This window comes from Neopsephotus bourkii, unplaced genomic scaffold, assembly GCF_033783945.1.
Source record: "Neopsephotus bourkii isolate Nb327-2 ecotype Australia unplaced genomic scaffold, CSIRO-AGI_Nbou_v1 NB_659, whole genome shotgun sequence".
Taxonomy (NCBI): domain Eukaryota; kingdom Metazoa; phylum Chordata; class Aves; order Psittaciformes; family Psittacidae; genus Neopsephotus; species Neopsephotus bourkii.
Window position 1 is genome coordinate 3,376,966 of NW_026901158.1, and position 15,535 is coordinate 3,392,500.

Genomic DNA, 15,535 nt, shown 5'->3' on the forward strand with positions numbered 1-15,535 from the left:
CCAGGGAAAGCCTGCAGCCAGGAAGCTGCGTGGTTTGCAGTGTTGCCAGTCTTTTTAGGAGCAAGCTCAAAAAAGAGGCTGTGAGTAATATAGATACGGGTTGATCCTGTTTATGTAATGAGAAATGCCTGGCATCATTTTCGGGTCCTTCTCTTATTCTATTTAGATTTCTACAAATGTAATCCCAGGATGGTTTGGGTTGGAAGGGACCTTAAAGCTCATCCAGTTCCTGCCACAGGCAGGGACACCTTCCACTGGAGCAGGCCCAGCCTGGCCTTGAGCGCTGCCAGGGATGGGGCAGCCACAGCTTCTCTGGGCACCCTGTGTCAGTGCCTCAGCACCTTCACAGGGAAGGACTTCTGCCTAAGAGCTCATCTAAATCTCCCTCTTTCAGTTTAAAGGCATTCCCCCTCATCCTGTCCCTACATACCCTTGCAAGAAGCCAGGATGGTCTGCCTTACACCACTGACTTTCTAACTTACTCATCTGACAGACTTCTCTTATGTGCAGCCTGGTGAGCACTGTATAAATAAAGTTAACATTTTCATTTGGTACTTGATGCATTTGCATAATTCTCATTAAGGCTGGAAGAACATATAGACATGCAGGCAACAGAACACATTCAGTGAGTCTCAAAGCAATCCAAATGCCAAAAAAAGGTAGTGGTGACAACTTATCTTCCACCAATTACACTGAAAATATTCAATATCCATTAAATTAAAGGTGTTACCAATGTACTCAAACCTGGGGTGGGTTCCTGAACATTAACACAGATTAAGTCACAATCTGTTGAAAAACCAAGCCCAGTGGATAAAACTGCTCAGCATTCTGAACCTCCATCAGGATGAGATCAAAGTCCTGAACGTTAGACTTCAAATTACAAGGTTCAAAGACTTGAGAACCCGAGTTTGCTTGGACAGATGTAAAAGCATTCAGCAACTGACAGGTGTAAAAGCATTCTTAACTTCTAGGAATAGGAAGTTGATTTGAATTTGGCATCTCACTGTTTATTTATTCCTAGAAAGAGATTTCAGTTATTTTTTGCAGGTGGAATCATTACAGCACATCTGTCAGGGGCTGGCAAGAGAATGGTCCACTGGGTCATGACCAAAGTTCAGGTGTGAGAGGACAGGAACATGGTTGCTAACACTGTCAGTGGTTCCTCATATCAAGACACTGAATAGAGACAAATATAATACAATTACAATTTAAGAAGCAACCTAACTGAATACAAAATGTTCTCAAAGCTGTCAGTTAGTACTCACTCTCTTCATACTCTTACATCTACCTTTTAGAGAAAAGAATTAGGCAGTAATATATTCTTTTCCTAAAGACAAAGGGGTTGTTCCTCTTAATTACAAAGTCTACAACCTCCTCATCATTCTCAAACTGTGTTACTAATAGGTGTATGTGTCATTCTGCATACGCTGTATATCAGATTCAAAGCACCCTGTGTATTCTAGTGCAGTGTCACAATGATCCCCATTTTGTCTTTTTATACTCTGAACTGCCTAAACCAGGAGCAAATGGCAAAAGCAGGATGTGTAACCTGCACAAGCTGTCCTTATTTGGAAATGATGAGAGTCAGTTTACAGTTAAGTCAATCCTTGCTACAGGACTGGCAGTCAGCAATGCTAAAAATGGATGATGGAGACACAAGAAATAGTTAGGAACTAGACAACAAAATGAGCTTGGAATCTTGAGGCTCTGCCCCTTCCTCTGAGCATTTGTACTCAGACTCTCAATTGCTGCTGTTAGGTTGTTTGCAGGAACATTATGCCTCCATTATTTATATTATTATTTCTGTCCTGAGATTTGATTACAGGAAACAGCCTCCTTGGTCAGGAGCACTCTTTGACACATCATAACATTTTATCTTTCAAGGCAGGCAGTGAAATTCATCCCATTCCACTGCTGGATTTTGCTGTGGGCAACCATGTTTTGTGGAATACCTCTCCTCCATTGAGGTGTGCTGTGCTCCTGTAAAATACACACGTGTCCAAAGAGTGACGTTAGTGGTGGTGTACTCATAACGAAATAAGCTGATCACACACAAAGGACACTTCATTGAACTTATGATATAATGAACAGAAATCAAGGAAATGGCATCATCTGCAAATGATTTTATATTTCTTACCCAGTGTAATAAAAAATGACAAATCCAAGTGAAGTGTTTAACCTCTGAAACATCTCATATGTGTGCTGGGAAGAGCTAAAGGAAATCCAACATCCAAGGCAACAACATCTATGAAACTGTTTTCAAGTGGGGCTGCTTTTCTGGGTTGTATCTACTAGACAGAAACCAACTAATCCTCGAGAAGGGTAGCACAAGCCACCTCTCAGCTCCTCTCCTCCTGTACAACTGGGCTACAACAGGAGAGATTACCAAGCCCTCAACCACCTCCGAAAATTGCTGAAAGAGCAAACTTAAATTCAGTGCCAAAAGGGAAAAATAAAGTTAATCTAATAACTTTAACAGGAACAATAAAGTGAAAATTGGCTCATATAGAAAAAAACCCAAACAAACCCTAACCCTAACCCTTTGCACCACGAAAGTCACCCACTAATATCTGTTCCTAACACTGCTGTAAGAAACTATTTTAAGTTCTTATTTTATGTTCTATGACCCAGCAAAACCTGTTTTACAGAACTGTTTTAAAACTGAAGTTGCTCAGATGAGCGGCTCTGAAGTACCTGTTTTATGTACTTCATGTCTACTACCATCATAAAGCAACAACTTACTAAACAACACTGGTTCCCCAGCACAGCAAATCTCATCCATTATTTAGTCACAGAAACCTTAGGGGCAGAATTCTTTCACAATGCAGATGTAAGCAAAGCTAATCTAAGATACTGAAAAATCTGAATTAAAGAATGTAATTTTATTCTTCATTTTTGAAGAAAACTGGTATTTATTTTGGTTTTAGGGTTCTTATTAGTGTATTTTAGTGATACCTCCAGGATATCCTAAGAAAGAAAAGCACCATTAGCCCCTATATCTGGCAAGTCCTAGAAAACCAGAAATATTTTAACATGTGTATAATGAATTAAAGTCATTCTGTCAGCAAAATGACAGCTGAAAGCAAGTAAGTAATGCTGAAGCTCTATGACAGAATCCTGGCTTGCTTTCAGGCAGACTCACTATGGCTAAAATCCCCTCCTCCATGGTTTCGGGAGAACACTGACAGTATTTCCAAGATACATAATCACCCAGTACAGTGACTCCTCTATGAATCTGGAGGAGGAGCTGATACCATGCAGATAAACCACTCAGAATCTGGGTACCTTCTCTCAGAACAAACAAGAGAGAGAGTTACAGATGGGTTCCGGATTTTGACATCTTTGCCATTAAGAATGCTACCAAAAAATAGATGGGACATAAAATGAAAAATGTGTCCATGACACCAAAAGATATAAGATTTATACTATTTTTACACAGAGCATTTTGAAATTATGATTCATTTACAGATCCATGGTTTCATATGCTTATCATTATACAGCACCCAGTAGTTTAATTGAAAGAGAAATGGATATAGATGCATGTTCGCTGCTCAAAAGGAAATACTGATGAATGTGTAGGTGGCTTCTCCAGGATTTATCTGTGAAAACATTGACATGGAAATCTATTTCATTATGCAAAAAGGCTGCAGAGGAGAAAATCAGAGATCAAGAGGTAGTAAAGAAAGAACATTACTTCAGTTTTGGTTCCCGTCCCTCACTTGTATATTGCCAGCATATTAGTCCAATCAGGTCATGCACCTTGGCATTTGCTATCGTCACAACTGTCATGGGCTGTAGTTTGTCTTGGCTTGTGTGCAGTGGGAGGTAGACATCAATTTTTTTGGTTGCCGTTGTACCAACATGACCCTGTCGAGAAAATATATTTCATTAGAATGTATTACCAAAAACTATGCACGACGGAGCTAACACAGAACGCGGTGAGGGCGGGATTCTTTTCAATAGGAAGATTAAAATACTCTGCTGCAACTCGGAACTGGATAAAGCTTGAATGTTCAAATCCCAATTATTTTATTGCTTTTTGATGCATTCTGTAAAAAGGATATGAAATATTTGGCAGTGATTTCACAGATTTCCATAGAGTTGGAACTTCACTGCAAGAACCCATGTTCCTGCAGGATCCAAAAAACTTCAAAAATGGCTTTTCCATCAGTGTTTAACACTGGCCAGTAACTATCTACACTCACAGTGCAGGCCACAGCCAGAGAGACACCACAGGCTGCTCATCCAAGGATATCAAACCAGGGAACACAACCTGAACAGAGACCTATGGCAAAAACCAATGTCGGTCATCTGTGGAGGCTAAGACAACACCTAAAAACAAACCTTAGGCTGGAGCTTGGTTTGCCAAGAGAAGAACAAAATCACACATACAACTGAGCCATTAAACTATCCTGAACTATCTGAAAACAACTAAGGAGGATTAACTGATATTGGCTTTTATTGGAATTTACTGTATTGAAAAAAATCTATTTGGCACTGTGGAGATCAACAATTAAATAAACCATAAAACTCAGCAACATAAAGATGTGTAAAGTTTGCATTCCAAGAAGAAAACGGTTAATCTACCGCAGACAGGACTGCATTTTAAAGCAGTAATCTTTTAAACAGACAAAAGACTGTACATCCTGACCCCCTCTGTAAAGCACCCCTGATGTTAACTATATATCTCTATCTATCTCTATACATAGATGGGCCTTGAGAGAAGAAAGTATTACTTGAATTAATCACCCAGAATTCTAAGTAACAGAATAAAAGGATTCAATACTATAAATCTATAATGAGAGTATAAAACAGGGAGTTAAATGCCATGTGCTAATTTCAATATATTGTTAAAAATCATTTGATCCTTCAGTGTGATTATAAATTAGAGAAATAATAGAAATTTAAAGATTAAAGTTATTCATACTGGCATAGCTAAAAGTATTATTAAAATCCATCCAAATATAACAAGTTTGTTTTTTCTCAGAAAGCATTTTTATAGTGCAGATACCTTAAGAATATGGGAAGAGGAGGCAAGAATCAATTGGTTTTACTCACTTAAAAGGAAATGTTAGATTTGTACCAGAATACAGGTCACTCCACCTTGTCTGGATAAAGCTTAAGTGTGAGCTAGTGTGCCTGGGGCCCTCCGAGATACCACCTTGACCTCCCCTTGCTAATGAAATCATTAACACAGCAGAACTACAACTGCTAAAACAGTATGGTGGTTTAAGTTTGTTTCTTTCCCTCTGCTCTTCCTTTCCTACTTCCAGGATTTATTTTAAGGATAATTAAGCTGGTATCAGGTAATGAATCACCAGTCTCAAAGTGTACCCCTGCCCTTGCCCAGGTGCAAGCATTAACCAAGGCAATGTACAAAGACACACAAGGCTGTGAGCATCCCTTACAGTATGGGCATGACTGAGGTACCAGCATGAAGAGAGACCTGTGGTTTCAACTACATTTGCATTCGCATGGATAAATGGCAGTTATCAAGGAAATTAATGCAGCTCCTCGGCATGCCAAGTTAGTTACACATTTAAATCCAAGGATGGCAGAATCGTAAGTAATGCTTAGTCGTGGTAATGGGAAACTCCAAGAAAAATTGACAACCAGATGTGAGAGTGGATGCCAAGGTTACAACTGACACACACAGCATCAAAGCAGCGAAAGGACAAGCGAGCCAAGACCTGTAACTAATAACCAAAAAGACCAGATTACTCCATTAGCCACTACTACAAGTACAGACTGTTTTATAAGCTCATGATCAATAAACACATGTATTAATAAAATAAACACGTTCTGGGGACCCTGATCTTATGGCTGCCACAAATAAGATGGTGACTTGCCTCAATCTAGCTGTTACACCGCTCCTCTCTCGTCTATGCCCTACACAGTGCTGATGCTTTGTGTTTGGTGCTTTTGAAATAAACTTTTCTTTGTTCTTCCCATCTCAATCTCCTCTACCTCCTTCAGTCTATTTTTTCCAACTTGCTTGTCCAAACTCCCTCCATTACTGATATCCAAACTCATATGAACACCAAGATGACGGGTGGCTTAAACCAGGGGCAATGTGTGCATGGATGAGGATTCCAACTGCTCTTTGAGCAAGGGGAGTAATACCAACAGTAGCAGTTCTAGGAAATGGCTCAAAAGCATGGCTATTATAGTCAAGATGTTTAAAAACCTGAGTGAAATATTTGTATTAATTAAAAGGGCTGTGAAACTGACTGCCATAAGGTATGGATGGAACCTGAGATTTGGAAACCAATTAGACTTTCTATCGGTAATGAGAACATTCATTGTCATGTTAGGTAGGAAACACTAGTATGGGCTATAAACATGTGGGTCAAGGCTTAGACTGATCAATCACAGAGTCAAAGGGGCCTGGAGAAAGCCCGGCTATGTTTATTGCAAATTGATGATATTTGTTCTGAACCAGCATTAGAAATCCAAACCATCAGGTACCTGTCTCCAGGATGGAATGAATCCATACCCTTAGCTTGGTCCTGCAAAATATTAATTGTGTAGGAAGTCCCACAGAGCTCAATTACTTATCTGTGCAAGGCTTATTAGGTACGGATTTGTAGGTGGTGGGACTGAATAAAAGGGATCCAATTATTAGTCTCGGTGGCCAAGAGTCAAAGACCTAGCCACACTGGATTTAACTAGTAATAACTTGTGGGTTTTATATGGTGCTTGTAGTCCCTTCTTTAGGGGGAATCATTCAGAACCAGATTACAGACACTACTGGAAGCATAATTACCTTTTTCTCTCAACTAAAAACTGTATTCCGACTGCAAATGCTGAGGAGACCCAGAAGATGAAGTACAATTACCTATATTCAAAAAGGCAGCATCAAACTTTATTAATAGATCCTGTATAAAATTCAATGGAAAATCTATTCAGGGCCAGGGGCCTTACCATTTGGAGTTTCCTTAATAGCCTCCAATAAATCTGGGAAGCATAAAGGGGCTGTTAAATTAACATTTTCCTGATCTGTCACCTGTGGCATAGTTAATTTGTCAAAAAATTCTTTTAGCTTGTCACTGGACACTGCATATTCTGACAAATGAAGTCTGGAATAAAATTGACAAAATATCTCGTTAATTTTCTAGGAAATCACAAATCTGATTCCATTAAGCTTTTATTGTTAAGAAATGGGATATTCCACCAGTCCTTTAAGGAAGTGAGGAGTCACTGGATACACAGAAAACATATGATAAATCATAGAAAATTACCTGAGTATTTTTATTAATGGATTCTCTTAAGGCTATCCAGTGCTCTCCTACAGTTTGATCTGATGAAAATTCCTGTTTGGTATTTCTACAGCGTTTCCATCTCACTCAAAGCAAAGATGATGTTTCATTATCTGCAATTCATTGGAGGAGACACGGCGCTGTGCAGCACACACAGGCTTGAAGAGGCAAAAACCCAGGGATACTGTTTCCCAAATTATTGCTAATGTGGTGTGCACATAAACAACTCGCTTAATTTCTCTGTATTTCTGTTTTCTCCATCAGTGTTGTCAGAATTCTCGGTGGTTGGCACATTACTGCTATTCTTTGCTGCTGCTGTTCAAGAACTGCTCAGAATTAGGGCCATTATTTGACATTGCTGAAAAGTGCAATCTGCTGAATTCACACACTTTGTACTTTCTGGTTTTTATAATTTAAGCAGATCAATGTATATTTATGCACTTTGGTAATAAGCAGTGGCTACACTTAGGAAAGTTATTCCCACTAATAAATAAATTTCTTCTGAAGAATAACTTGGTATCAAAGTCTATTGCTCCTATGGACCATTGCTTTTCATGTTCTCTAAACTAAGAACAGACACAAAACAATGTAATATTTGGTGATCTATAACAACAGTAGTCAGGCTAATTACAAGAACGTAAGCAGCATCAGCAGTTCTTACATATGTTGCTGGTACTTTCAGACAAAAGAGTGAGGGACATGACAGACAACTCAAATGATGAATTTCTATGGATTTTTTCTATATACATATATAATTTTAGAAATATCTGTATCATTAAATAATGTTCTGTAACAAAATTAATAGGCTTTAAAAATAAACACAGTTTGTTAAATTCAAAAAGAAAAATACATATGTAAACTCTATCAATTCTTTCAACACAGGAAGTCTTCCTAAGATTTAAACCCAACTTTTTAATCAAAGTCCATGAGAAAGTATGTACCTCTCTCCAAAACCGGATGATGTACACCTCAAATAGGTTATTGTGGGGCACAACTTACCCCTGAAGTACCTGCACAATGAGGAGGTAATGATACAGTCATTGAGAAAAATGCCTGTGCTGTATCCTGCTCACTTCTGATTTGCTTCACTGCACACCAGGGTAGAAAATTAAAACAAAGCCCATAAACATTTCTTAGCGAAAAGTGATTAATCTCAAACAATAATAATTTACTGCATCTTCTTGTACAATAGAGTCCTGTGACTAAATGTTATATCACTTTAAGATTAGATGTTCTAATGATATAATGCAAAGATTTTACTGAATCATTATTTAGTGGGAGCCATAAAAACCTCTTAAAATTAATCTTTCATGCACATCCAGCTTATCCAAAGTTAGCATTTAATTAGATGGCCTTGGCACGAATGAGCTTACTACTTTATTTGCTCAATCAGTATACGTCTCTTCAGTAATTATAATTAATTCAAGTCATTGACTCACCTCACCGCAAACAACGCTAAACATTACACAAAATGGAAACAAATGCTTATGCTTCTCTCTTCAAGTGTAAAATGTCTTCTCACTTTTAAACTCAGGGAACTGTTTTTTGCTTTAGGTGACAGGGTATTTAATATACCATGTGACCCAGCAGTCGCCTCCTAAACATAACTTACTCACAGATGTATTTGAACAACACATAGAAAATAGATGAGCACTAACAACACAAAACTTCCAACATGGTAGAGCACAGATGTTTATGGCAATACAAAGGACTGTTTTAAGACAACCATCGAAAAGCATCATTTTCTAAACTCTTGGCTTAAAAAATTAGAGCAATTATTTCTTCATCCAAAATAAGTGGGAATAAAAGAGTCACATTCATGCAACAGCTTTTGAGGGGCTGAGCAGGAAAAGAAAGGTCATGTAAAAAACCCCCCCCGAACCCAACTATTTTTTTGGATTGAGCTTAAGATGATCAAGTATCTGAAAAGCTCTCAATAAGCATGTGGCAGAAGCCCCCATACTGTAGCACAATATAATGACACTGCTGGCATATGGCTCAGAACGAACGCACTGGCAGCAAAGCAGGATGATGAACACGTTTATCAGCCTCAGCATCCCAGCTCCACACTGCCAGCAGTGAAACACGGAGCTGCAACTGGTAGGTTTTGGTGTGGTGAGTAGAACAGCATCTAACATAGTATGATGGTTAAATATTTATAACATAGTCTGTTCAGTTTATTTGCACAGCATTGTATCAGATCTGGAGAAAAAGCCTGTTCAGTTGCATGTTATATTAATATTCAGAGGCATAACACTAAGTCTTAGTGTTGGTAGGAAAATGTATGGTAGTTCTGCCCCTTTTATTCTCCAGTGCACCATACTATACCCTACCATGGCAAAACTGGAATGACGCTTATTTCACCAGGTGATTAAGTCACAGTTGGTATTTTTAATTACTACAGCCCTGTGATTATTTTTGTCATTCTTAAAGTTATTTATGGGAAATACCATCAATGAGGCCACAGGGACAATGGGCTCACCCCCATCAGCAGCCACATTCACATGCCTGCTAGTCCACATGGTTTTACAATGAGGCTTCAAAGTTGCTCCCCTCCAAGAAGTGGATTCTCCTTTGTATCATCCTGGCCTGTGCTGCAGAATTAGCAGATCCCCATGTAAAATTCCATTAACATAGTTAAATGCTTAATTTATCTTATTCACACTGTCACTATTCATAAAAATTTAACCCAGTAATTTCCTGTTATACAAAGCATAACAAAGTATGAATATTTAACTACAAGGTAAATAACACACTATTATTTTTTATTCTAAATTGTTGACTTCACTTAGCATGTCTGCTTTGTACAGCACCACACTATTTTTCAATTAAAGGTCCAGATGTTTCAAAGGCTCCAGTAGGCAGCAGCAGTTATGAGAAATGCGTTATCTGCATTGCAATGATCACTACAACATCAGCTCCAGGCTGCATTAACATACTCATGTTTTATTCTAGCCCCCCTCCTAATGTACCAGTTAATTATACAACACACAGCTGAGAAACATAACCTCCAGAGCTGGACAGTTTCCTTCCATGCTTCCACCTGAACAAGTTTTTATATGCACCTCAAAACTATGATTTACATATATAACCACAGAATCAAGGATCCCAAATTACTGCCTGCTCTCTCTTGGCATTCACTCCCACAATTAATACAACTACGTAAGTCCTGAGCAAAGAATAAGACATATAATTCTTGTATCAGCATATTTCAATCACATTAACATGCAGTCATTTATACAACTCACTTAAAATTAAAACCTCTTTTACTTTGAGTGTTATGAATATGATTTCTTGTTATTACTTTAATAGAATCATACAATGGTTTGGGTTGAAAGAGACCTTAAAGATCACCTAGCTCCAGACCCACTTTTATGATTTTGGATAAATCTTATCTGGAACAGAAGGAGAAGCCCCGAGTCCATCCCCTTTGCAGCCCAGGCCTCCCTCACATTCACAAGGGCATCAGTTTGAGGACAAACGGACCAAGTCCACCTTTGATCCCATCACACATCTCACAGGCCCTACGTCACATTCGCCACACCACTGCTGGACCTGGAGCTGCCCTCCTCCAGAGGGCTGGACTTCACCTCGCCTGTGGTGGCACTGAGCTACCCGGGGATGTTAAACCCTAATCTATTCAGTTCTGCTGAAGAGCAAAAACACATTCAGATTTATCAAAATAACAATTGCTATAGCTACAACAAAGAGGCATTCATTACACAAAACTACCCTTAGTTTCCACGTAGCGAAGAGAAGGAATGGCCTACTTTAGAAGAATTATTTATATTTTACTTACTAATAAACATTGCAATTTAATACTAACGAATAGAGTTATTCTTTGTAGTAAGAAAATACAACAAAAACTTATAATTAAAACTACACCATAAACATTATTTGGACGTTAAGAAACATGCCACAATATATTTTAATGAACAGATGCTATACAAGAGATAAATGTTTTCAGAAATATTCGATCCTTAAACAGATCAAGCCTCTAATCCTATGCTTCTGTTGCATAAAGCAGACAGCTTAAGTTCCTCGAGGACATTAGCCAACCTTAGGTGGAACATTTTTAATACATCACCGTGTCACTTTTTAATGTGCCACAATCTATTAACCACATGGCAAACTAACAGGGATTTTTAAAATATGGCTTTTATAGCTTTGTGCTGGTGATTAATTAAAGAAATAGCCAGCATTTCACAAATCATCCCTCTAATTAGTCTAAACCAGACACTTTGCATTCACTGGCATTATTGCCATCTGAAGCTCACAGAAGGGCAGTAGCGTGGCGACGAGGAGCCCGCGCATGCCGGTGTGCATCCTCAGCACCAGCCTGGGCTGGCACGGCACCGCGCAGCCCCAGGCAGAGGTACCGTCGTCACAGGTGCTGCAGTCAGCTGGAATTTGACTCCAGCTGCTTGGAAAAGATGTTCTGTGCAATTATTCTCCCTCATCCTGAAGGAAACAATCGAGGTAACAAAGAAAACAGAGCCGTATCTGGAATGTGACCTGGAGCAGCGAAGTTGGATGTTGCCAAAAACGAACAAATATTAAAGGCAGAGGCTACAAAAAAATTTAGCAGCTAAATGATGCATTTTCTGTCAAAACATTTCAAAGTTGAAGCTACAACTAATCACATGCGGTCCATTCAAAGAAGCCGAGCAAGACTTATTATTAAAATGACTCAATTATTCTTAAAATCATCTGTAAAACCTGCCTGAAATCTCGTTTTTACTGTGCCTATCTAGATACACCCCTTCCCCCAGAGCTCAAATTAAATTCTTAACGGTTAATATGTTCAAGTTTTACTACAGGTTTTTCTCCGAATTATTATTAACTGGAATTTCCTACCCAGGAAGGTTTTTATAAGGAAATATGTTCTGCAGTGTTTAGTGCCACTATCACAACAGCTTTTTCCCCCCTTCAATTTAAAAACAATCAGAGAGACAGAAAATGATGTAGCACTCAGGCTGCTCATGAAGACGGGGTTTTATTGCCTCTACCACGTAATCCCTTTGTCAGCATCAGTCACCAAACTTGCCCCTTAAACTGGCATTCCCTTGTACTCAGAAAGAGTCCCACTGCAGAGCAGCTCACAATGATGCGCGATGCTGACTGCATGTTACTCCCTCCTACCTCATTATGAGCAAAAAGTCATGGGAATAAGAACAGAAGCCCTTAGAAAACAATCCATGATAAATAATATTAGGGGTGAATTATACCAAGAATCTCACTTGGTTATGTTACTTGTCAGAGAGGTATATTCATTTTATCAAACTGAATTTAAACAACTGCGCTTCCAGCAATATGCTCAAAGTGTATTTTTTACTGCAAAAAGTGATTAACAAAAGAATAAACACTTTAGTGCGCTCTTCAATGAAACTGTTTGCTCTTCTTTCAAAAAGAACAGCACCCAATTCTGAGAAAAACACTAACCTCTTCAGGAAGGGCTGTCTCAGCCATCCCCTTCAGTCTGGCGATTTCTCTTCAGAGCTTAAGTAGCCAGGCAACCCTGCAATACCGGGATCGAATGCCAAACCGCACGCAACGCTGCAAGCCCACTCCTGAGCTCCTCTCCAGCCCTTTACCCTTTCCCAACTATTAAAAAATAAGTAAATGAATAAAAAATTCCTCAAACCTGCAACACAAGTTCAGAGCTTGGATTTACAGGTCTAATTGAGTGCACTGGCAACCTAAGTCTGTGGCCAACTACTTGCCTCTTTGTTTTCAATAGCAGTATGGCTGCAAAAAAATTAACTGGCTGTGAGTATTTTATACAGCTTCTTTTGGAAAACAGTATTTACATTACATACAAATGTACACTGAAATTCTACTTTTCTAATTTAAATAATTTAAAAGTTCTAATTTTCTAATTAAGTATTGTTTTTCCTATGATTGTGCCCACAAAATTACTTTAAAAAATACAGTTTAAAGAGTGCATAATATACTTTCTGAAACAATACAAATTACTCATTGACTTTAAGCTGAGAAAAAAACCTGGATTCATGTCTTTCCACAGAGTTAATATTCTCTGATATTTTTCAGAAGACTGACCTAGTAATTCCAGTATGGCTAAAATCTCTCAAATAATTATACCCTATTTCCATACAATTTCTTTACTTTTATCTGGATATAGAAAACATCCTTATTTCCTCCTCATAACCACTTTCATTCAGTACTAATACAGTATGCCTCTTTGAAAGTGTCCCTTCAAAGACAGTTGGTGTACAACATCAGGCATGACCACAGCTCATGTAAGGCTGGGCTCTTGCTTGAGGTCATCTTAAGCCAAAAGCCATTTAAACTGATAATTTAAAAGAATAACTAAATGCATTCTGTGTGTAGGGAACCTACATCAGTATTCTGGATTACCACAAAAACACACATCGCCTGTACACAACTTCAATGGCCACGTGTCATTAGGTGGTATCTTCAAAGTGTAAAAAGCCTTCAGAGGCTTTTGCCTTAAAATACTGCAGATGAAAATGCTCTGAAGGGTGAGTTCAAGCAAGTTTCACTGATGCAGGATTAAAACCAGTTCTGCAGATGACACTACCAAAAAAAACTCAATCCCTCCCCATTCTGAAATGCACAAAGCAGTGAGACGGCTTCACAGCGCTTGCTAACATAAAGTGTTCTCAACACATTTTTCCCCACGACTTGGGCCCATTTCAGCCTAAGGTATAATAAATACAACCTCCACAGAGAGCTGAGAAACTTTTTTGTTAGTAAATTAATTTTCCTCATTTTAAATGAAAGCCTTCCTAGCATTAAGAAGCTAGTGAGAATTTTTTCCTTATTTTTTCAGATAGGCAAAGGAATCTTGCATGGGAAGCCCCAAACCATTACACTGCCTTTACAAATTCTGAGTGGATAGTATTGAATAAAATCTTAAATATATAATCATTTAATAAAATCCAAATTTATAATGGAAACAAGAATAAAACAATTACCACTCCATTTATAGTTGACGTTTAACTACAAACCCAGAATTCTTCGATTAGCGATATTATGGTGCTTGAACAGACCCATAAGAGAGTCTTTAATCTGTAATTAGTGTCAATGTCTTAAAATCATTTTTCAAGTACAAAGGTCAGAGTAAAGGCATATTCTAACAGGCTGGCCTCTGATAAACTAACAAGCTCCCCCAAAACCTTATCTCCATCAGATACTTCTGGCAATAAACATGTCTGTTAAATGTACATATCCATTCCTCCTGCAAATAGCAGGCATTGAAAACATTTGCTAATAAACCATATCCATATTTCTTTGGCTGTTAAAACCTTAACTTGTGAATACGTTTTTCATTTGGTTTGATCTGTAATTAAGGGAAAGATAATGACATTAGTAAATTGCTAAAAAATCAATTAGACAGAATAAAATGCAATATGATTCAGCCAGAAGATTAACAAGTGCATTATAAAAACTACTTTAAAGTTCTTTAGTTCTAATTAAGCTTGCTTTAAAGGACTATGGCCTAAAACCTGTTTTCTTATTTAAATCCATTACCAAACTGGCTATTCATTAAAATTTCCCTGTATGTTTCATACACACAGGCTGTTTTCCTTCCTTTTCACTTGTTTTTCAACTAAGATTTGCTGCTAAGAAAAGGAGTTTGGATGTTGCCGCAGAAATCCTGTCAAACACTTGGGTCCTCTATTGACTGCAGGCAAAAATCAGAACCATTTAATGAGCTCCCCATTGTGCTCGCAGTGGCCTTCACCTCATGACATTTGTTGAAATGAAAATATTCCAGCAAAATTATGATTTCTCCACAGAAGAACTGTACTTCTCAATCACAGAATCACAGAAACTACCAGGCAATGCAACCAAAACCCAGTTCTGGTTTAACAATTCCATAATGCCATCAGGGCTTACAGTAAACAGGCACTGCCAAATGACATTATAAAGGTATTTCAAACTGTCTTTTGCTGGTGAGGACTTTAAAACCGAATGGAAGCACAAGGGATGTCGTGTTGGATTGACACAGAGACAAGATTGAAGGGATGTAGCCCTGTTAGAATTACACAATAATTTTAGTGTCTTACAACGCTGCTTTCAATACTTAAAGCATAAGATTACTTTTTAACATGCTAGGGGGAGAATTTAAGTGTTTGAGATGCATCCTAACTACAGCACACCACACTATTTTATTCATACATTTCATAAGCTTCAACATTTCTCCAACACTCACACCCTCGTTAGAGAGGAGCATGCCAGTTTACAAACAGCTAAAGTGAAGAGAACCTTTGAAGAGAAAAGCATTTTAT

At 38.3% G+C, this 15,535-nt stretch overlaps 1 protein-coding gene across 5 annotated transcripts in view; it reads right to left on the minus strand.

Moving 5' to 3' along the window:
• MAPKAP1 (MAPK associated protein 1) overlaps nt 1-15,535 on the minus strand; it is a 97,796-nt gene that overhangs the window by 51,944 nt on the left and 30,317 nt on the right. For all 5 annotated transcript variants that reach the window (XM_061352614.1, XM_061352610.1, XM_061352613.1 and 2 more), the window contains exon 5: nt 3,695-3,867. In XM_061352614.1, the coding sequence (XP_061208598.1) occupies nt 3,695-3,867 (173 nt within the window). The remainder of the gene's footprint in view (nt 1-3,694; nt 3,868-15,535) is intronic.